The sequence below is a fragment of the Alligator mississippiensis genome, chromosome 4 (genome assembly GCF_030867095.1).
Source record: "Alligator mississippiensis isolate rAllMis1 chromosome 4, rAllMis1, whole genome shotgun sequence".
In the NCBI taxonomy this organism is placed as follows: domain Eukaryota; kingdom Metazoa; phylum Chordata; order Crocodylia; family Alligatoridae; genus Alligator; species Alligator mississippiensis.
The window spans coordinates 146,908,393-146,931,121 of NC_081827.1; the positions used below are offsets into that span (position 1 = coordinate 146,908,393).

General features: G+C 45.6%; 1 protein-coding gene and 1 pseudogene across 1 annotated transcript; one reads left to right on the top strand and one right to left on the bottom strand.

The window, feature by feature from the left end:
- Positions 1-5,411: 5,411 nt before the first annotated feature.
- LOC106738625 (olfactory receptor 10R2-like) lies at positions 5,412-6,305 on the bottom strand. Its single transcript, XM_014595170.1, has one exon. The coding sequence runs from the start codon at positions 6,303-6,305 to the stop codon at positions 5,412-5,414; it is 894 nt and encodes a 297-aa protein (XP_014450656.1).
- A 14,401-nt stretch (positions 6,306-20,706) lies between these two features.
- Positions 20,707-21,438, top strand: LOC106738623 (olfactory receptor 10R2-like; annotated as a pseudogene).
- The last annotated feature ends 1,291 nt before the right edge of the window (positions 21,439-22,729 follow it).

Consider the following 22,729-nt stretch of genomic DNA (forward strand, 5'->3'; position numbering starts at 1 on the left):
ACCCAAGCAAGAATTTTCAAAAGTCTGCAGTGTAAATGCACATGAATGAAGGAGCAGCGATTTTAGGGTTTGCAGAGTTAGATAAGAAGGAAGTACAAGAAGAAGCAATGTCCCAGGAAGGCTCTTTCTTGGTGAAAGAGCACTGGTTCTTCAGCTGAGATGTTGGTGAGAATGGCCTCTGTGAAACTGTGACTCTTTCTCTGAAGGGAACAGGCCATGTGTGCATTATGTAAATAATTTTTTTTTAATCTAAAAAACAATTTATTTTGGTGTCATTAATTTTTCCGCCAAAGGAAAAGTGTCCCCCAAACTCCTAATTCTGCTAACACTTGACAGACAGAAACATAACTTTACAGAAAAACAGATGTAGTTTGCCTGAAACTGGAATAGGGGAATGGAGTGGATGGATTTGCTGCATCCCTGGCCGCCTTGAGCATGCCGTGAAGGAAAGCACACATGCCTACTCCTGATCCAGCTGCATCAAACCCAGTCAGGAGGCCATAGATAAGCCTTGGGGATATGTCTAATAGAGCTGTGCGAAGCTTTGGTACCCAATTCAATTTGGAGGAGATGCAGCCTGATTCGGTGGCCGAATCTCCAAATCCGAATAATCCACCTAATAATAGAATACACCATAAGATGTCGAGTGGGTAAGGTAACTGGTAGGGTGAAAGTGCTAGACTTTAGGAAAGCTGATTTCAATGAACTCAGGCGATTAGTCAAGGACGCACTGCAGAGTAGGAGATTTGAAGAAATGGAAGCCCAAGAAGGGTGGCTGTGCCTTAAGGAAATGATCCTTCGGGCACAAAGCAAGACGATCCCCGAGCGAGGCAAAAGAGGGAAAGGGGCCAGGAGGCTTCCCTGGCTGACCACAGAAATCTAGGGCAGCCTAAGGGCCAAAAGGGGAGCGCATAAAAAGTGGAAACAGGGAGAGATTACCAAAGACGAATATACCTCCTCTGCTCGTGCCTGCAGGGAGGCAGTTAGACAGGCCAAAGCTACCATGGAGCTGAGGATGGCAACCCAAGAAAAGACAACAAGAAATTGTTTTTTAGATATATAGGGAGTAAAAGGAAGGCCCAGGGAGGAATAGGACCCCTGCTAAATGGGCAGAAACAATTGGTGACAGACAGGGGGGACAAGGCTGAACTCCTCAACAAGTTCTTTGCCTCAGTGTTCCTAAGCGAGGGGCACGACAAGTCTCTCACTGGGGTTGTAGAGAGGCAGCAGCAAGGCACCAGACTTCCATGCGTAGAGCCTGAGATGGTGCAGAGTCACTTGGAAGAACTGGATGCCTTTAAGTCGGCAGGCCCGCATGAGCTCCATCTGAGGGTGCTGAAGGCACTGGCCGACATCATTGCAGAGCCACTGGCGGGAATATTTGAACGCTCGTGGTGCATGGGCCAAGTCCCAGAAGACTGGAAAAGGGCCAAAGTGGTCCCCATTTTCAAAAAGGGGAGGAAGGAGGACCCGGGCAACTATAGGCCAGTCAGTCTCACCTCCATCCTTGGCAAAGTCTTTGAAAAAATTATCAAGGCTCACATTTGTGAGAGCCCGGCAGGACAGATTATGCTGAGGGGAAATCAGCACGGGTTCGTGGCAGGCAGATCGTGCCTGACCAATCTATTTTCTTTTTATGACCAGGTTACAAAACGCCTGGACACAGGAGGAGGGGTGGATGTCGTATACTTAGACTTCAGGAAGGCCTTTGATACGGTATCCCACCCCATACTGGTGAACAAGTTAAGAGGCTGTGACTTGGATGACTACACAGTCCGGTGGGTGGCGAATTGGCTGGAGGGTTGCACCCAGAGAGTCATGGTAGATGGGTCGGTTTCGACCTGGAAGGGTGTGGACAGTGGGGTCCCGCAGGGCTCGGTCCTTGGACCGATACTCTTTAATGACTTCATCAGTGACTTGGATGAGGGAGTGAAATGTACTCTGTCCAAGTTTGCAGATGACACAAAGCTATGGGGAGATGTGGACACGCCGGAGGGCAGGGAACAGCTGTAGGCAGACCTGGACAGGTTGGACAAGTGGGCAGAAAACAACAGAATGCAGTTCAACAAGGAGAAATGCAAAGTTCTGCACCTAGGGAGGAAAAATGTCCAGCACACCTACAGCCTAGGAAATGACCTGCTGGGTGGCACGGAAGTAGAAAGGGATCTTGGAGTCCTAGTGGACTCCAAGATGAACATGAGTTGGCAGTGTGATGAAGCCATCAAAAAAGCCAATGGCACTTTATCGTGCATCAGCAGATGCATGACAAATAGGTCCAAGGAGGTGATACTTCCCCTCTATCGGGCGCTGGTCAGACCGCAGTTGGAGTACTGCATGCAATTCTGGGCGCCACACTTCAAGAAGGATGCGGATAACCTGGAGAGGGTCCAGAGAAGGGCCACTCATATGGTTAAGGGCCTACAGACCAAGCCCTACGAGGAGAGACTAGAGAAACTGGAACTTTTCAGCCTCCGCAAGAGAAGGCTGAGAGGCAACCTCGTGGCTGCCTATAAGTTCATCACGGGGGCACAGAAGGGAATTGGTGAGTTTTTATTCACCAAGGCGCCCCCGGGGGTTCCAAGAAATAATGGCCACAAGCTAGCAGAGAGCAGATTTAGATTGGACATTAGGAAGAACTTCTTCACAGTTCGAGTGGCCACGGTCTGGAACGGGCTCCCAAGGGAGGTGGTGCTCTCCCCTACCATGGGGGTCTTCAAGAGGAGGTTGGATATGCATCTAGATGGGGTCATCTAGACCCAGCACTCTTTCCTACCTATGCAGGGGGTTGGACTCGATGATCTATTGAGGTCCCTTCCGACCCTAACATCTATGAATCTATGAATCTAAAAGTAAACACTGTTTACTTTCGTTCCCACCCCTTGTCCCTCCCCCAGCCCCTCAGTAACTTCCTAATGGTTGCTGAAGGGCTGGGGAAAGGACAAGGTTCCCACACCCACCACGTCAGCTTGACGTTGCTGACGCGGTGTGTGGGAAGAGGAGTAGCCATGTGCCTCTCAGGACAGGATGAGCCCAGCCAGAGCAGCAGGGGCTCAGCTGCACTTTCCCCCTACCTGTGTCAGTCACTCCCGAGCGGCACACAGCTCCCCCGCCGCCTCTGCTGGCTGGTGCCGACCTGGACAGGTCTGTCCCACCCGGAGCAGCACACGGCTGAAGCCAGATTCCCACATGCTACTGGGGCCGGGAGGAGCCCGGCCAGGTGGGCACCGGCCAGCAGAAGCGGCAGCGGAGCCGTGTGCCACTCAGGACTCGCTGGTGCAGGCAGGGGGAAAATGCAACTGAGCCCCTGCCGCTCCGGCTGAGCTCATCCTGTCCCTAGCGGCACATGGTTCCACTGCCGCTTCTGCTGGCTGGTGCAGACCCGGCTGAGCTCCTTCCGTCCTCAGCAGCTCGTGGGAAGCCAGCTTCAGACGCGTGCTGCTCCAGATGGGATGGACCCAGCCAGGTCAGCACCAGCAAGGAAAAGCAGCATGCAGCTGAAGCTGGCTTCCCACATGCTACTGCAGACGGGAGGAGCCTGGATGGGTTGGCACTGGCCAGCAGAAGCGGCGGCAGAGCCATGTGCCACTCGAGACGGGACGAGTCTGGCCGAAGCGGCAGGGGCTCAGCTGCATTTTCCCCCTGCCTGCGCCCCTCAGTCCCAAGCGGCACACGGCTCTGCTGCCACTTCTGGTGGCTGGTGCTAACCCGGCCAGGCTCCTTCCATCCCCAGTAGCACGTGGGAAGCCAGCTTCAGCTGTGTGCTGCTCTGGATGGTACAGACCTGCCTGGGTCAGCACCAGCCAGCAGAAGTGACGGCAGAGCCGTGTGCCTCTCAGGACTGACCAGCGCAGGTAGGAGGAAAGTGCAGCTGAGCCCCTGCTCCTCTGGCTGGGCTCATGCTGAGGTTCATTTCATGTTTGTAAAATGCTTGGAGAGCCCCACATAGATGCACTGCATAGAAATGCAAAATATATTTTGACTTATTTGGTTGGCACCTTGAGCTGAGATTTTCAAAGCTGAGTCAAAAGGCCAACTTCCATTAAAATGAATGGAATTTAGAGGGCTCCAAATCTTTTATGACAACTTTCTAACATGCCTATCTACCCCTTTTGGCAAATCTCAGCCATAGTTTGGAAGTTCAGCCAAAGAACATAAGAGCTTCTGAACATAAGAGCATAAAAAGTGCCATGCTTGGTCAGCCCCATGGTCCATCTAGCTCAGTATCCTGTCCTGAACAGTGGCAGAGGTGGATGCTATAGAAGGAGAGTTTTGAACCGGTTATTTAGACCCATTTCGTTGTCACTTCCTGCAACTTCATTGGTGTCAAAGGTCATGTGACATCACTTCCTGATGTGATACCACTTCCTGTGAGGTCTTTGAATATGGCTCGCTGGCCCACTGGGTGATAAAAGTTCATGATCCGGCCCCACATTCAAAAAGGTTGGACACCCCTGCTCTAATGAATAGTTATTTATATTATACAAAGTGGAAGAATGTCAACAAAGAAACTGGAAGGCCTCTACCTCAGGTTACTCTATATAGCATGATGCAGAGCAGTCACCCAGGAGTTGAATAATGTGTTTGAACTCACTCATTTAACCTGGGTCTCCCACAGCCTGGCTGAGAGCCAGGACAGAGGGCTTTGAGTTAAAAGGAATCCCTTTGAATCTTTAACTTTTTAAATCTCGTTTCTCCCCCCCCTCCCCCCCCCCCGGTATTCTTTACTATTACTATTCTTTATAGTAAAAACAGTTGGGAGAATTTAGTCCAAATTTGAACAGTTTCCTATCAACTAAAACTGCATCTGTTGGTAAACAAAATATTCATGGAAAAAAACAGACCCTCCATTCAGTTTGTCTTGCATAAATGAATGAATTCCACTGAATTCAAACTAGTTAGGAATCATGTTTAGGATTGTGCTCATGTAACTAAAAGAGAAAAAGAATGTGTATATCAAAGCTGAAAGAAATGAGTACAACCAGAAAACCAATTAACAGAATGATGTAAGGAGGAAAATAAAAGTAACTCAGCATATAATGGGGAAGAAAAACACATGTAATCTACTGTACAGATTCTTTTGACCTATTTTTTGTAAGTTTATTTAATTTATACTCCCTTGCTTTCCAATAGGCTTCTTTGCATCATTTTCTAACCTTTAACTAAAGCAACCTTTGTCTAAAATTTGCATATGGACCAACACCATATAACTAGAGACATCCACAAGGCCTATGGTGTAAAACCACCACTAAAATGATAAATCTTACTTTTTTTGTATTCTGTAATGGAGATACAGATGCACTTTGAAGTTGGAGCAAGTTAAAAGAGGTGTTTCCCTATGGTGAGTCTTTTACTAGAGTCTCTCATCAGGTCTGAATCAACATTTTTCTTTCCAGGATTTTCCTAAGGGCTATTTAAACATCTTTATTTCTCAGGCTATACACAATGGGGTTCAGTAACAGAGTCACCACTGTGTAAGTCACAGAAATCAGAGTATCTTTCTCGAGGGAGTACGTGGATTTGGGCCTTAAATAGACAATGGAAGCACAGCCAAAGTGTACGACCACCACAATGAGGTGGGAGGCACAGGTGGAGAAGGCCTTCTGCTTCCCCTCAGCAGAAGGGATCTTAAGGATTGTGTTAAAGATTAGCATATAAGAGAACAGGATCAAAATGAATGATAGAAATATAGCTAACATGCAAAAGATAAAAATGATAATTTCAACAATATAATTCCTGGTGCAAGCCAATTTAATCACTGGGGCCATGTCACAAAAGAAGTGGTGGATCTGGTTTGCCCTACAAAAAGGCAACTTAAATATAAAAGACGTTTCTATCAAGGCAAAAAGAAAACTGGTTATTGCTGAAAAGGCCACCATCTTGGTGCAAAATGTCTGCTTCATAAGGATATGGTAATGCAAGGGTTTACATATGGCCACATAGCAATCATATCCCATCACTGCCAGCAGTATGCAATTGGTGCCTCCAAAACCAAGGAAGAAACACATCTGGATAGCACATCCCATGAAAGAAATTGTCTTATGTTCTATTAGCAAATTTGTCAGCATGCTGGGGACAATAACCAAGGTGTAGCAGGTCTCTGAAAAGGAGAGAATAGCGAGGAAGAAGTACATGGGGATGTGGAGACTCTTATCAACCCTGATGATTGTCATGATGATAATATTTCCAGCCAGGGTGACTATGTACATGAGGGAAAACACAACAAATAGCACCATCTGCAGATGTGGAAAATTGGAAAATCCGATTAGGATGAATTCTGTCACAACAGTTTGATTTTCTGGTCTCATTGATGTGTGGTGTCTGATCTGAGAAAAAAAATCATAGACAAAATAACAATGTATCACCTTGGAGAATTTGTTAGACCCCGACTGCATGTGGCGCCCAACGACTAGGGAGGTGATGGTCCAATTACTCGTGGATCCTGTTACTCATGAGCCAGAGCAAGCAGGGAGCAAACACCAGCACACATTGCTTGCAACAGCTTTATTCAGAATGGAGACAGCTTCGGGTGAGCTCTCTCGCCATAAGAGACGAGAACATGTGTAATAATTTACTATTTTTTTATAAAATATGAATGTACTAAACATACCAGTAATTACATAGTAATCATTACCACAGATAAGCTGAAGAAAATGAGAGACCCGAAACAGGTGGAGTGTACAAAATGTTTAGATTAATGTAAAAAAGAAGATAAATATTTAGGACTACACCTCCTGTTCCTAACAAGCACGACATTCCAGGTAAAGGCATCATCTATAGTGGGGCTTCAGGAAAGGGACCATAAGAAATTGTCAGTACAAAAGATGATGCATATTAGGCTTCTTCCCTTAGTAATCTGCAACACTCATACATCTTATGATGGTTCTAAATTGTGCACTTTTGTCCAATTACTTCCAGCTGCCACTTCATTCACCTCTACTTCCTAACCTGTGAAATTAATAATATCATTTGTTAATTAACAGAACATGAAGAACAGAAAATCTCAAGGTTAAAGATAAGGAAATGCCATATCTGCGCTGACTGTTTTAGAAGGAAAATGGAAATAAAAGTAGGGTGTGTGATGGCTATTCTGAATGCCAGAAATTGACAACAAATGCCCTACCTGTGTAAGACTTGGCTCACCTGTAGAGCGTTTAAATGCATTTCTGAGACCTCTGGGAGATCATTTCTGCAGATTCTCAAAAGCAAGGAATAATAAACAGGAATATTACCAAAGGGGGCAATTAAAATACACTCATCATCCCCACTGATTAGAGGTGCCTCAGACAACAGTCACTGGAACCTGCCATGTCCAGTGGAGCTGAAGGTAGGGAATTCCCCCCATAATGTCCTTCACTCCCTGCAGGTTGGTCATACTTTCAAAGGGAAAATATGAGATATCGTAGTCTCAAGAAGCATTTTGAAGAAGGAAACGACAGGTAAATTAAGAGAAAGTTGGCACCACTTTTGACTTGAACTCCAAAGGACAAGGTACCCATTTACAATGGGGTCAGTTGGTGGTGAGAGAAGAAGCGGCAGGTGACACTTTGACAGAAGTCCAGAACTGGGTTCACATTAACACCACTGAAGTTAAAGTGAAACATCTTAATCCTCCTGTCACCTCCACCCATCACAATGACCAACCCCCTCCACAAGACTATCATTAGATTTAGGATTTTAAAATCTGGCTTTTAAATTATCATTAGATTAGAAACTAGATTTTAGCTTGGCCTGCTCTTCATTATTTCCTACTGTTAATCATGTGCAGAGCCTAAGTGATGCTAATACAAGTATCTATAAAGAGCAGATTTTGTGACTAGACAACACTAGGTTAAACAAGAAATTAAATTTGTTTATACCACAGTGTTCATATCTGGGGCTGAAGTTGACCAGCACTCATAACTCCCATGAATTTAATTGATAGGAACATGTGTTTTATAGCCTGACAATAAGTAACATCATCCTTGGAGTGGAATCAGCTGTGTCAGGATTGTCCCAAAACAGATGATTTGCTTCACGGGGTGACACAGACATCACCTATTACCAAAAGGGTCAGACCCCTGCCACTCTTGACGCTTCCACCCGTTGCAGATGTGTGCTCTGAGTTGGGACACAGCAGCACAATATGTGCACCCAAAGGACTCCCTGTCAGGGGATTCCTGGAGTGCATCTGTGCAAATGGGAGAACTTGGGTGTGGTTCTGAGTTGTGCAGAGAATATTCTCTGATGGTATCTGGTTGCTGTCAATTTTGATATACAGGCTGTGGATGTCCATGTGTTCTGGAAGGCCAAAGCTACCAAACCACCTTCCAGGTTCCAAAGGCAATGCAGAAAAAACAACTTGGATCTGTTTGGTGGCCAAAGCTCAACAAGGATTATTGGACAGTACACCAGCTGGACTGATTAATGGCCAATCCGACTTAATGAAGCTTGTCCTTGACAGGTGAAGAAACAGTATAATATACACACTCCATAAGGTCTTCTATGAGGGACACATTTCACAACCCCTGTATTTATACTGGCATGCCCCCCTCCCCCTCCTGCTTTGTGCTAATTCTTATTTTTCTTTCTGTCAAGATGTTCATCTTTACTTGTTTTATTTGCAAATTCTACACACCTGCACTTTGTTTCTTATTATCTCTCTCTCATTAGTGAGTTATTTTTACATTTGTCCTCAAATGATTCAGCTACTGTTTTTGTACTTCCTTCTTTCAATCAGTGTATTTTTGCTCTTTAGTGGGCATGTCTACACGTGCACATCAATGCACAGTAGTCTGTTTTACTGCATATTAAAGTGGTGTGTAAAAATGGTGCTATTACACTAATGTGAAGTGAAATAGACTACTGTGCATTAAGCATCACCTAAAAAGTTTGCATTTGTGGTAATGCACATTAGGGCAACCTAATGTGCTTTAATTTAGTACCTCGCATTGGAGGTACTAAATTTAATGTGCATTAGGAAAGTGCATTAATGCACATGTAGATGTGCCCAGTGTATTTTTATTTTTTCCTTCCTTATTGGGTCATTGTAGCTGTGAGTTGCCACTAAAGGGTGGTGCCATATAGTTATAGCCAATAAGCCACAACGGGGATTGTTAAAAGGTTTCTGGTTTGGAAAGTGTTTAAATGTCTGTACATTGAAGATGATTGAGGGGCTGGCTGAGATTATTTTTATTAATGTTAAAATTGTCCAATTTTACATCATGAGGACCCTGAAAGCATATGAAAAATTAATGGAGTAATTCAGGACTCCTTCATCAGGAAAATGGAAAGCTCAGGAACATGCAATAAGCCTTTCATGCTCTGCCGTCTTCCTGTTATGCCAAAGACAAGGGATACCATTGCAGGGGTGTAGGGGTGACTGTATGTCAGATAAGCATATACAAGTTGGTCTAATCTAGTTACCCTGGGTAACAAGAGCAGTGAAGAAGCAATGACACAAACTTCAGTGTAATCTAGAAACCTGAGGATATGCCCAGGGTCTAACTGAGCGGTAGCCCAATCACAATGGGTCAGATCCTATTCTACATATTAGACACCAAAGTAGACTTAAGCATGTAAGTGCAAACCTATTCCACCCTGCTTGCCTCCTGAAACAGAATTAGTTTGGCTATTTTTACAAGACACGGTCATCTTACACTTAAGACTAAGTCACAAAGAAAGTAGCAAAAGGAGAAGGACCCACCCACTTCTCACATTAGCTGTTTTTCATGGACTTGAGGAGAATGCAGTAGGATCACACTTAAGCACCTGATAGGTGGTATAGGAGGATATGGCCCCGTGTCCATGGGCCTGTTCAGGAGTTCTGTAGGGGCTGATCTGCTCAGAAAGTGGAAGGAACTAATCTCTTCCCAGGGTCATGGCTAAGAGGCCATGCCCCCTGGCCTAGGGCTGTTGCTGCAGGATCTCTTTTACAAAAGACCCCTCCCCGGGGACAATGTCCCTCTACTACAGGTGTTGTGAAAAGGCACTTGAAAGATAGAAGGAAGAGGGCCATATCCCCTGCAGTAGAGTCTGTAACAGTCCGGCCATGGAGTAAAATACCTTTCTGATCCCAAATGTGGCAAATGGTCTGACACTAAGCAGAGGGGCAAGACCCATTAACCCTTTAGTCCCAGCACGAGCATCAGCACACCCCAGTCAAGATCCCCTCTGTTGGCTAATTCTAATCCTTCCTGGGAAAGGATAATCATATCAAGGTAGCTCTTGGGAACAAACCTGTCCTGGTTTACAGGCAGCCTTCCAATCTCAAACAGCATCAACAGCAGATTAATGGACTCCCATTCTTACCGAGGCACCAGGCCTTGCAATGGACCCAGGTACTTGCTGTGTCTCTCACATCAAGACAGATCACATCCTCACTGGACCTAACAAAACAAGGAGCACAGTTCCCAGGATTCATTCATCTGCAGCTCTACCAATGTCATTTGCGCTGTGACCTGCTTATAGTGCTCCTCTTCTGCCTGCATTGGCCAGACAAGGTGATCTCTACATGTAAGAACGTAGGAACATCAATCTGACATCAGCTGCAGAAAGACAGAAAAGCCTGTGGCAGAACACTTCACCCTCCTTGGACACTCCATGACTGACCTCAGGATTGCTGTTCTCACGCAAAAAAATTTTAAAACAGTTTGAACGGGAAACTGAGGAACAAGAAATCATCTACAAACTGGACTGTGTAAAGAATGCTATAAACAAAGAGTATGGATTCTTATCTCATTACCTGGATAAGCTTTTTTGACCCTCTTTGTTCCTATGGGTTTGCTGCTCATTTGCTTTTCTCTCCTAGCACTGCCCCACTCCCCATATCTCTCTCTCTCTCCCCTCCCACCCACTTCCCTTGTCTTTTGTATTATCATGTCTACCTCCTTATCCTTTGCTTTCTGAACATTGTTTCACAGCATTTGATAAACTGAACTTGGGCGCACAAAAGGTCGAGCTCTCCATATGTATCTTATTTAGTGAGTAAATAAAGGTGCATATTTTCCCTGCCTTCCTTTGTATTCCACACCCAAGAAGACAGGCCTCATTCATGGTCCCTTCACATGCTTCTTCTGCTTTGGATGATGGGCATAGATTTGACAACTCACAAGTAAAACAAAGATGTTTCACACCGATGTGTTATTGAAAGTGATTGTGGTAGCATGCTGTTCCATCTGTTACCATCCCTAATTTCAAAAGCATTCACATTAAATGTTGCCCCCTGTGTCACCAATCTGTCGCAGGGCACCTTAGTGCCTGCTCCTAAGAGAGGAGAAACTGCCAGGGAGAGAGCCCTGGCAGAACCAAGTGAGCACAGCTGCGGGTTGCCGGAGCAACTAAGCGGAGCCAGCTGCCTGTAGGGGGCAGGGCCTGGCCCTTATAAAGCTCAGGGCTGAAGCCAGGCGGGCAGTTCTCTGCCAGCAGCTGGGGAGGCAGGAGCTCCCTTGGCTGAGATATGGGAAGGAGCCTAAGTTGCAAGTACAGCTCATGATAGCCCTGGAGGCTTGAGCTATGATGAGGAGTTATGGCCAGGCGGCTTGCATTTGTGTTACAGCCTAGGGGCTTGTGGTTTTGCTTTATGTTTGTATTATTACACCTGGAGGCTTGGGTGAGGCTGTAGGGGTTGGAGGAGGCCTCAACTATAGGGACCCCAGAGAGTGTGGGGTGCCCTAGCGCCAAGAGGGTGCATTATCTACATGGCGCCAGGGAAGGCGCAGCTTGCACGCCAGTGTATGAGCAACTGGCGGCGAGGAGCGCGGCCAGTAGGTCGTGGGCGCAACCCGTAGGTTGCAGACGGGGACCTAGACCCCGGATTGCGTGTGGGGGAACATAGACCCCGAAGGCACAGCTCGCACGCCACTGCGCGAGCAGCTGGCGGCGAGGAGCGTGGCCAGTGGGTCGCGGGTGCAACCCGTAGGTTGCAGACGGGGACCTAGACCCCGGATTGCGTGTGGGGGAACATAGACCCCGAAGGCACAGCTCGCACGCCACTGCGCGAGCAGCTGGCGGCGAGGAGTGCGGCCAGTGGGTCGCGGGCGCAACCCGTAGGTTGTGGATGGGGACCAAGACCCCGGATTGCGTGTGGGGGGAACATAGCCCCCGGCCCCAGGAAAGGGGCGGTATTACTGAGTAGCCCAGTGTGGGCACAGCGAGCCCCAGAGAAGGGGTGGAGTGCCATACTGAGCAGCCCTAGAGAGCGGGGCCATACTGAGTAGCCCAGCGTGGGTGCGGCGAGCCCCCAGAGAGGGGGAACGCCCTTGTACATTATTGAGTAGCCCAGTGTGGGCGCGACGAGCCCCAGAGAGGGGGAACGCCATGGTGTTTTATTGAGCAGCCCAGTGTGGGCGCGGCGAGCCCCCAGAGAGGGGGAATGCCCTGGTACGTTATTGAGCAGCCCAGTGTGGGCGCGGCGAGCCCCAGAAAGGGGGAACGCCCTTGTACGTTATTGAGTAGCCTAGTGTGGGCGCGGCGAGCCCCCCAGAGAGGGGGAACGCCCTTGTACGTTATCGAGTAGCCCAGTGTGGGCACGGCGAGCCCCCAGAGAGGGGGAACGCCCTTGTGTGTTATCGAGTAGCCCAGTGTGGGCACGGCGAGCCCCCAGAGAGGGGGAACGCCCTTGTGTATTATTGAGTAGCCTAGTGTGGGCGCACGGGCATAGCGAGCCCGGCCGCAGGCTAGTGCGGCAATCCCCCTCAGACCAAGGCAGGGCGCTGTGGTTGCCCCTGAGAAGACAGGGAGTAGCAGCGCGGGGAGCCAGAGTCAGGGAGGGTATCCGTGCGGTTGGCCCATAGGACCGGAGGCCCGCTAGAGAGTCCTGAAGCGGAACCACACCGGCAGGGGAGGCCCAGAGTGGTCTAGATGAGAGTCCCAGCAAGAAGCTGGGCATGAGAGAGGGAGCCCAGGGTGGGCCACAGTAGAGACAGACCGGACAACGTCCTTTACATCTGCAAGGCTTGGGGCGTGGTATTAGGGGCTGGTAGGAGCCATGCATAGCCCGTAAGGCTAGGGCGCTTGGGTAGCGCCCATTATACGGGGAGACCCACGAGGGGTCCAGGAGCTGACAGGCCCAAGGAAACACAAGGCAGCCTCCCTATTACATATATTCCATCAAGACGTGGCGGGCGAGAATGGAGGGTGCCCTCGGGCCGGAGTAGCGCGGTGAGAGGGCCTCAAGGAGATCGCGGCCCTCCGCGAGGACCCCGCCGTGACACAATCATTAACTATATAGGCTGTGGATGCAAAGTCGTATTAAGCCCCAAACTATTTTAACAGGTTTGCTCAGTTGACCAGGCTGAACCTATCACCTGCACACACAGCCATGATTCAAAACATATCCTTGTGGTCTGTAGATAACAGTTATGCCACATGAGACAAAACCAACTCCCTTGATTCTCAGTTGGAGGCTACTCCTGACCTATGCGACTATAAGCATGGGCAAATAAACCAGCATTTTGACATTCCTATATACCAAAGTGTATTCTATATAAATTCCTTTTCAGTGCTCTGGGAGAGATTGTCTTTTGGATGATGGGCATAGATTTGACAACTCACAGGTAAAATGAATGTGTATTATACCAATGTGCAAAGTTTTTTCTTCATTTTCTGAAAATAACTTTTCAAAGCAGACGTTTCTCTCAACCATACAACATACCACTATGGGATAAATCAAAAGCAAAAAACAAACAAGCAGAAACAAAATAAACCCCTAAATGACTCATATGTTCTTCTGAACTCTATCCCTAGCAAAGACCCAGCAGTAATTAGTTTGATAGTTCTCTGACAGAGAAATGCTTTTATATTCAAGGTGCTTTCCTGTGAAATAAATAAAATTAACCTGTTCTTTTCTGATGGCACCAGTCGTTATAATGGCTTGCATGACAAGAGCACTATTGAAATTGTTCTCATGTTTTGGTTGTATTTGAATCATTTCTACTGATTCCTCTTTCTTATCCTGACCACCATCCTGAAACTTGCCTCTGTTGAGAAGAAGTATAAAGACGTTCATTTGTACTTTCCATCTTATTGTGGTCAATGAGAATATTAGATGGGCTACTGTTATCTACCCAAGGCCCAAATATACTCATTTCCCAGTTAAAGATATTCTAATTTCTGTCACTTATCCAGCATGATTCCCTTGATGCCTTTAAGTTGGTACGGCCAGATGAGATGCACCCTAGAGTATGAAAGGAATTGGCTCCATAATTTCAGAACCATTAGCTGTTCTCTTTGAGAACATGTGGAGGTCAGGTAAGTTCCTCGGTGATTGGAAAAATATAGTGCCCATTTTTAAGAAAAGAAAGAGGAGCTGGGCAATTGCAGACTACTCAACCTGATCTCCAATACCTGGAAACATCATGGAACAGGTCCTCAAAGCATCTATTGTGAAGCACCTAGAAGAGAACAAGGTGAGTAGGAATAGTCAGCATGCATTTGCCAAACGCAAATCATGCCTGACCAAACTGATTTCCTCTTCCAATAAGCAGGGATCTACTCCATTTATGATTTCATGATTTTCATGGAAACTGAGAGAAAAGGCATTTCCATGATCACTGTGAAAACTGGTGTTCCCTACAATTTTGCATGCAATCCCCAGGAAAGCAAAACAAAAAAAAAACGCTTTACTAAAAATAAAATGCTAGCTCCTTAGTGGGAGCCAGCGGCCATTGTGGCCCAGCCTTGCAGCCCGCTGGAGCGGGGAGAATCCACCAGCAGAAAGGGGAGCAGCCAAGATGGTGGCCACTCCCTCCTCCCTCCACCACTGATTGGCCAAAATGGCTGCCTTTCATGTGGCCTCATCCCTCTCCACCAACCAGCGTTGAGTGGCAGGGACACATGAAGGTCAGCAAACAGCAGTGGAGAGCAAGGCATCATGGAAGTCAGCCCTCTCAGCCAATAAGCGATGAGGGGCAGGGCCCTCGGTGCCCCTTAGCCAATCAACAGTGCGGGGGGAGGAGGCTCGCTATGAAAATGGCACCGAGCACCACGCGCAGCCCATGATTTTAATTTTCCTCTGTACACTTTAAATAGATCCCTAATAATAAGGTGACAGGCCCTTTAGAGGGGGTGGAGAACAGCGGATGTGATACACCTTGCCTTTATCAAGGCTTTTGACACTATATCTGGTGGGAAGCAGGGGTTGAATTGGATGATTTCTGAAGGTCGTTTCCAACCCAACTTTTCTATGAGTCTATGATTTTATGACATTCTTATTAACAAACTAAGGAAATACAGACAAGATGAAAGTACTGGAAGGTGGAGACATAAGTGGGTGGATAATCATACTCAAGGAGTAGTCATCAATGGTTCACTGTCTGGCTGGGAGGACGTATCAAGTGGAGGTCCCCACAGGTCTGTCTTGGGTTGGATATTGTTCAACATCTTAATTAATATTTTGGGTGTTGGGGTTGACTGCATTCTTAGCAAATCCGCAAATGACAACAAGTTGGGTGAAATTTCAGATCCCCTGGAGTGCAGGGGTAGCGTACAGAATTACCTGGATACACTGGAAAAATGGTCAGCAATTAATTCAATGAGGGCAATAATGACAAATGCAAAGTCCTGCACTTGGGATATACTAATTGCATGCACAAATACAGACTTGGATATGACAGGCTAGGCTGCAATACTACAGAGAAGGACCTTCAGAAGGACCTAAGCTGAATATGAGCCAACAATGTGTTCTTTTTCCAAAAAAATGGCAACAGCAGTCTGGGTTGTATTAGAAGTTTTACTTACAAATCAAGGTAAGTGATTTTTCTTCTCTGTCTGGCACTGGTGAGGCCTTACCAGGAGTACCGTGTCCAGTTTTGGGGCCCAAACTTCAAGAAGGATGTGGAAAATTGGAAAGAGTTCAGCGCAGAGCAACAAAAATGACTAGGGGCCTTGGAAGCAACACTTATAAGGAAAGGTTGAAAGAGTTAGGCTTATTTAATTTGGAGAAGAGAAGACAGAGGGAGGATTTGATAGCAGTCTTCAAATACCTAAAGGCAACTGTAGAAAGAACAGAGATGTGCTTTTCTCTGTGGCCATAGGGGACAGAACGAGGAGCAATTGCTCCACACTGCAGCAGAGGAAATTGAGCTTGGAGATCAGGAAAAACTTTCTGGCTATGATGGTGGTCAAGCATTAGCACAGGCTACATAGTCAAACTGTAGAATCTCCATCCCTGGAAATTTTCAAGAGCAGATTGGACAGACACCTGGCTAGGACGGTTTAGTCAAAGGCAATCCTGCCTTGAGCAGGGAGCTCTACTAGATGACCTTCTGAAGTCCCTTCCACCTCTACTTTCCTATGATTTTCTGATCTTATGACAAACTCTATAATACATAGCCTGTGAAACAAGGATACATAAATGGCTGTTCAGAAAACACTAGGCAGAAAAACATTTTACACAGACAATGCGAAGAGGAGTATAAATATCAAGAAATCTTAACTATAAGAACTCTGACTTCATAGAACAATCATAATATGAGTGCAAATTCTTATACAAGGTAATAAAAGCAAATGAAGTATGTATGACTCTGCAGTTCTTAACTTTGGGCAATAATACTTACCTAAACACATGTTCTAGAGCTAAGTTAAAGATTCACATAGCAGTGACAAGTTTTAAGTGAGAAGTTCAATTAATTATCATTATTTGTGAATACTATTACTATGAGAAATACAGCTTATTTTAATAATATAATTAGATATCTTAATGTTCAGTTCAGTTACTACTTTTCATTTTTATAAGTGGTTGGCATCAAATGGTATATTTGATTCACAAAATTACAGGCCAGCTCTGTGTGATACAGTATTCACTTCACTTGACATGAGTGGTGAATAAGAGTTCTCGCAACATCTCTATACTGTTGTGTTTGCCTATATCTTGGGTCTCGTGCATGTGGATGTGAGCTTGTGTTAACCCTTTAAATTATCTATATACTGTATGCCCTGACTCATAGCACACCTACACTAGTGCTACAGCTATATGTATTTTCCACTAATACGAAGGACATATCTCAGGTCCTTCAATCCCTCATAAACAAGAGCCACTCTAGGAGTGGGTCTTCAGGGGATTGGGGAGAACTTGTCCGTTCTGGACCCCTGCTTAGAAGTGATTTTATACCATGAACACATTCAGCTGAGATGCTTTTAGCTCTGAAAGCTCTTCACTTCTGTCCCTTCCAGCAAAAACTTACTGGGAGAGCTTAGAACAGGGGTCAGCAACCCCCAGCAGGCATGCCGAGAATGGCACGCAAGGCCATTTTGCTTGGCACACCACTACCAGCCCGGGTTCTAAGCAGCTGCTGCCAGTCACAGAGCCCAGGCTGCTCCCAGCAGGTGGCTGGGGGGCTGCAAGCCCTGTTGCAAGCAGACAGGGCTCTGTGGGCTGGCTGCAGCTGGGAGGCTGCAAACAGCTGCTCCGGGCTCTGGCATGTCAGCACTCTGGCACCTTCCAAGGTAGACATTGTGGTTTTTTCGGCACTCCGGCCAAAAAACATTGCCTACCCCTGGCTTAGAACCTTGTATAATTAGGTTTTTACACTTTGCCCTTCCAAATTCCCATGTGTATGCTCACCATCCCTGCTAGACCCCTGATATAGAACAGGGAGGCTATTCTGGCCTTCTCCTTTCTCCAGTGTAAGGTTGAAGTGAGTTGTTTGAAGGTTGTAGATTAAATATGGATGCACAAGCTGAAATTAGTGAGTGTAAAAACCCATTTTAGATATATTTTTATTCTATAACAATTCTGTTGTTTTGAAGACATCAAGAATTAGTAGCTGATTTAGTAGTAAGGCTCAAGAGCCTCAAATAGTATTAGGGCCCTCTGTGTTCAGCCCTCTTTAAACATGATAAGAGAGAGTTGCTGCCCTGAAAAGCTTTTGATACCAATAGATCAGACAGGCACAGGGTGGGAGGGGAAACAGGGGCACTCACAGGTGAAGTAACTTGTTCCAAGGCACATGGCAGGGTGGGCTATGAACAGACATTAGATTTATCCTGGGAGAAAATGTTTTCTCCCAGGACAAACTGCAATTTTTCAGAAGCTTCATGCCTTCAGAAATGCTAATGGTTTGTCCCAAGACATTGCAAAGTGCATCTGAACGGCTGTCCTGGGATTGCATCATCGGATTAGTGGCAGAAATGCGGCAGTGCATTCAGCCGCTCACTAAACCCCAGTTGGAAGGGGGACATGTGTACATAGTGATCCCCATGACTTTTCTGTTCTGGAACAAACACAAGCATAACTGGTCCTGGGACAAATACAATGCCTGTTCCTAGCCTTAATGCCTAGTCCTGTACACTAGCCATGGAAACATGCTGCCTCTCAAATCACTCTATAACCAGACATATTTTGAACATGATGTCAAATGTCTGAAGCCAGGGGAGAAATGGGATATGAACATGATTTTTTTTGTCACATTTCACAGCTTGCATTCTGCATGACATGCGGTGTAGAAAAGTTGGAACCTCCCTGTGCACTCTATGGGCTGACAGGTGCTCCATTAATTTTGTACATGCCTCCAGAACTTTGGGTTGTAAGACTTGCCTGGAGGTCTTAATATTTGGAAAGATGAACTAAGAGGAAATTTGCAGGAAACAAAACAGAACAAAATCTTAACAGCCCTTTACATCTTTTTCTGTTATGTTCTGGGTACTTATTTTATTCTGGATGTCATGGACATTCTTGATTCTACTTCTTATTGTTACACTGAAGTTTTCTGTTCTCTCTGGCCTGGAACTCATTTACAATCATCACCATTTTATGGATAAATCCCAATATACCTAAAATCCCATCATACCAGTGCTGCTGTGATCACAATTTTTTTTACATTTCTACCTTTTTATTAGTCACCAAGGAATGCCAGAGCAATTTAAAGACTCCCTTTGGAAATAAAGTCACTGGCAAGTTCTGAGCTTTGCAATGCCCCAAAGACCATACCCCAGAGATCTTGCATTCTTGTTTACATGCTACATACAATATCCAAACCTTATAAACAGGGGGCAGCATGGCTTCATGGCACTCAGCAGAAGTCATCCCATATATACTCACTTCTGAATTCTAACATTTGCTTTTCACTGTGGATGGTGCAAACATAGGGTTTCCATTCTCTCTTTTTTTCTTGGTTGGCTGTTTTTTGTTTGTTTTTTTGTTTGTTTTGTACAGGCATTCAAAGCATCCCCACTAATTAAGAATGGAAAGCTGATGGGAACACTAGGTGTATTTCAATGGCATTGCTTATTTTTCATCCATTATAGAAGGTATGTTTGCTTTTGAGCTAAGAAAAAGTAAACAGGATATTGTGAAACATCCTTATAAATGTTCATTTGTTCTTATGCCAACATGACTGGTTTTCACTCAGCAGTTCTCACACAGAAAAAAGCTCCCATTGACTGCAGCTGGGGTTCTTGCTGTATTGTGATAGAATCTCTTAGAGGTGTTTCTTCCGATCACAGTAGTCTCAATAACAGGACAATCCAAGTCAGACCTGAGTTTCTTTAGCTCTTTCTATTGGTTTAAATTGGCAAAGTTATACCGCATTTGACCTGATCTAGGTTAGATGTGTCGTCAAGGGAACCGTGCTAATGGATTCCAGCTAATGATCAAAAAAATACAGATACTGGGAGCACCTGCATGAGACAGTGACTATGCAGTAGGTGAATAATACTGCGCAGTAGTGCATCACAGCACAGACAATGCTAATATGTTACTGTGCAGTATTAGGCTACTGCGCAATAGCATCACTTAAAAGACACTTGCTGGTGCTACTGCGTAGTAACTCTGGTTATCACACATTTATTTAGCACTTGCTTATACAAGTACTAAATAAATGCACAGTAACTACTGCGCAGTAGTGTCTTGTGTAGCCATACCGACTGAGTAGGTATGTTATGGATGTGGCTGAGTTGTTGGGTAATATGTCTACTAGCTACTTTCACAAAGGGTTTCATGATTTGCATGTAGTGACATCCCCACACAACACAAAAATGAAATTTTGCCCGATTTCAGTCAGAAACCATTTTCTTGTGTATAGTTCTGAATACATCCACAGGTAAGACTGGATTTTGCCATTCTCATGATCCAAAGAATTTTATACACCAGGTTTGTGTTTTGAGTTTCCACAGTCAAACACAATGAGCTCTGCTGGGGTACATGACCCAAACTCCTAGGCATTAAAATGGTGGAGATGACAGTGTCATATTATTAGAATATATATTTTAGTGATACTTTATAACTGTACAGTTATTTGATTCCTTTGTATTTTTTTAAATAACCTTCCCAGGCATTTTTATCTTAACTGAAAGGTGGGTTTGTAAAACTTTGAATAAAACTTTTTTTTTTTCATTTTGAGCCAGTTATTTTCACATCTTTCTATGTCAGGTATTATCTTTTCTTTCTTCTTCTTTCCCCACCATGGAATTTCTGGGGGAAAATGGTTTAATACTTCAGACCAAATATGTCCAGTATACGATGTTCATTGAACAGGCTTACAAATTATGGTGTGTATGTGTGTGTAATTTTGTAAGCTGTAAGCCTTAGTATATATCTACAATGCAAAATTATGCATGGTTATCACTATTGCAAAGTTCTTTTTACATATGGTCTACATATTGTTAAAATACAGCTGCTTTAGAAGCATAAGTACTGGGAAACATACCACATGTCTACCACCAACCAAGATTGCTCTTTCCTTCCTTTAAAACATTTGTTTTACAACTTCAGATTATTGTATCTAGTATAGGATGGTACTAAAGAGCAATTGCTTAGCAGCATTTAAGGGGGAAAAGTGCTTAAACTAAATGAAAACCATTTCATTCACTGGATGTGCTACTCAGATGTTTTTATTCCTTGGTTTTGGAATCACAAATTGTATGATTCTTACAGCAATGGGATATGATCGCTACCTTGCAATATGCAAACCCCTGAACTACCATGCTCGCATGAGCCAAAGAGTCTGTACTCAGTTGGTAGCTTTTTCCGTAGTAACTGGTTTTGTTTTGTCCCTGGTGGAGACGTTTTTTATTTTTAAATTACCATTCTGTGGAATTAATAAGATTAATCACTTCTTTTGTGACATGGCTCCAGTCATTAAAATGGCATGCACAGAAAACAACAGAATTGAAATAGTTATTTTCATCCTTTGCATTTTGGTTGTATTTGACTCATTTCTTTTAATCCTTCTTTCTTACACATTGATTTTTAATACCATCCTGAAAATCCCCTCTGCTAAGGGGAAGCGTAAAGCTTTCTCCACCTGTGCTTCCCACCTCATTGTGGTGGTTGTGCACTTTGGCTGTGCTTCCATTACCTACTTAAGGCCCAAATCCACCTACTCTCTGGATGAGGATGCCCTGATTTCTGTCAGTTACACAGTAGTGACTCCTTTATTAAACCCAGTGGTTTATAGCCTGAGAAACAAGGATGTGCAAATGGCCATTCGCAAAGTCTTGGGCAGAAAACGCTTTATCCATTGAATACTGAGAGCTCTTGAGACAATTAAAGAGCCATCTTGCTTCCCTCAGAACTCTGGGGCTGACCATCACCTGAATAAAGAGATTTAGATCTATTGACTTGAAGTCCTTGGAAGGAAATGGAGATATGTAAACTGAAGCCAAGTGAAATCTGGTCCTCCAGTTTTGAATTTTAAATGCAATACAGGTGAAGATTCATATACATGCAGTGGTATCCAGGGACAGCAGATTGGAAGAGCTATCGTTTTGGAGGTCAATATACACCAAGTAAACAAGAAGGAGCCAAGACACTGAGTTTTCCTTTGGGGACAGTTGAACTTATGATACATCGTCTCTGTCTTATCTTAGTGTTTGCTTGAATAATTCAACAATAAATGTGATACCCCATGTTCTTCAACTACATAAAAATGGAGCTGAATGTTTAAACGTCTCTCAATCCATATCATTATGAGATATAGGTACAGATAGTGTATCTACCAGGTGTGGGCAAATTATGACTCACAGGCCAGATCCAGCAAGCCCTGAGATTTTATCCAGCCCACACCAGGTCCCTTGGTGCTGCCTGGCTCAGGCACAAGGGAGCAGCCCAGGCTGTGGCATGTGCGGATGGTCCTGCTGCCCCTGGGTACACAGTGGGCCTGGGGTGCCATGCCAGCTGGACTCTACTTCCTAGAGGCCCCAGCAGCAGCAGCTTCTTCTAACTGCTGCTGCCAGTGTTGCCACCATGGCTAGAAACAGCCCCGCTGCCCAGGCACCCCAGCCCATCCACCCTGTACCCACCACCAGGGGTGCCAGACCAGTCTGGGACCCCCACAGCTGGGTGCACTTGGCCAGGTCGATGGAAAGGGGTCGCAGCAGAAAGCAGCATCTGGAAATGAGATAGGCAGGCAGGGCTAGGTACAGGGCTGAGGCCAGAGATGGGGCTGGGGTTGGGATTACAGGGCAGTGAAGGCACAGGGCCCAGATCTGAAGCAAAGCTGCAATCATGACCAGCCCAACCCAGGCACAATCTGTCGGGGCTGACACGTGCTGCCAGGCTGTGCTTTTCCACAGCTGCGCTGTACTGGGGCTGTGCACATGTGCCTGTGCTTGGTCAGGGGCAGCGGGGCTCAGGTCACAGGCATGTACTTTGCTGGTCACAATCTGTCATGCAGGCAGCAGATGACAGTTCTGCCCTAGGCCCCAGCCCTACACTATCACCCCCTGTAAACCTGACCCCAACCCCAGCCCTGGCCCCAACCACCCTCCTGCAACCTCATCCCATCTACCCAGCTGTGTGTGCCCTGCATGGGCC

What these genes read in the sequence shown, in the direction of transcription:
- LOC106738625 (XM_014595170.1), bottom strand. Translation starts at nt 6,305, where the DNA reads ATGAGACCAGAAAATCAAACTGTTGTGACAGAATTCATCCTAATCGGA.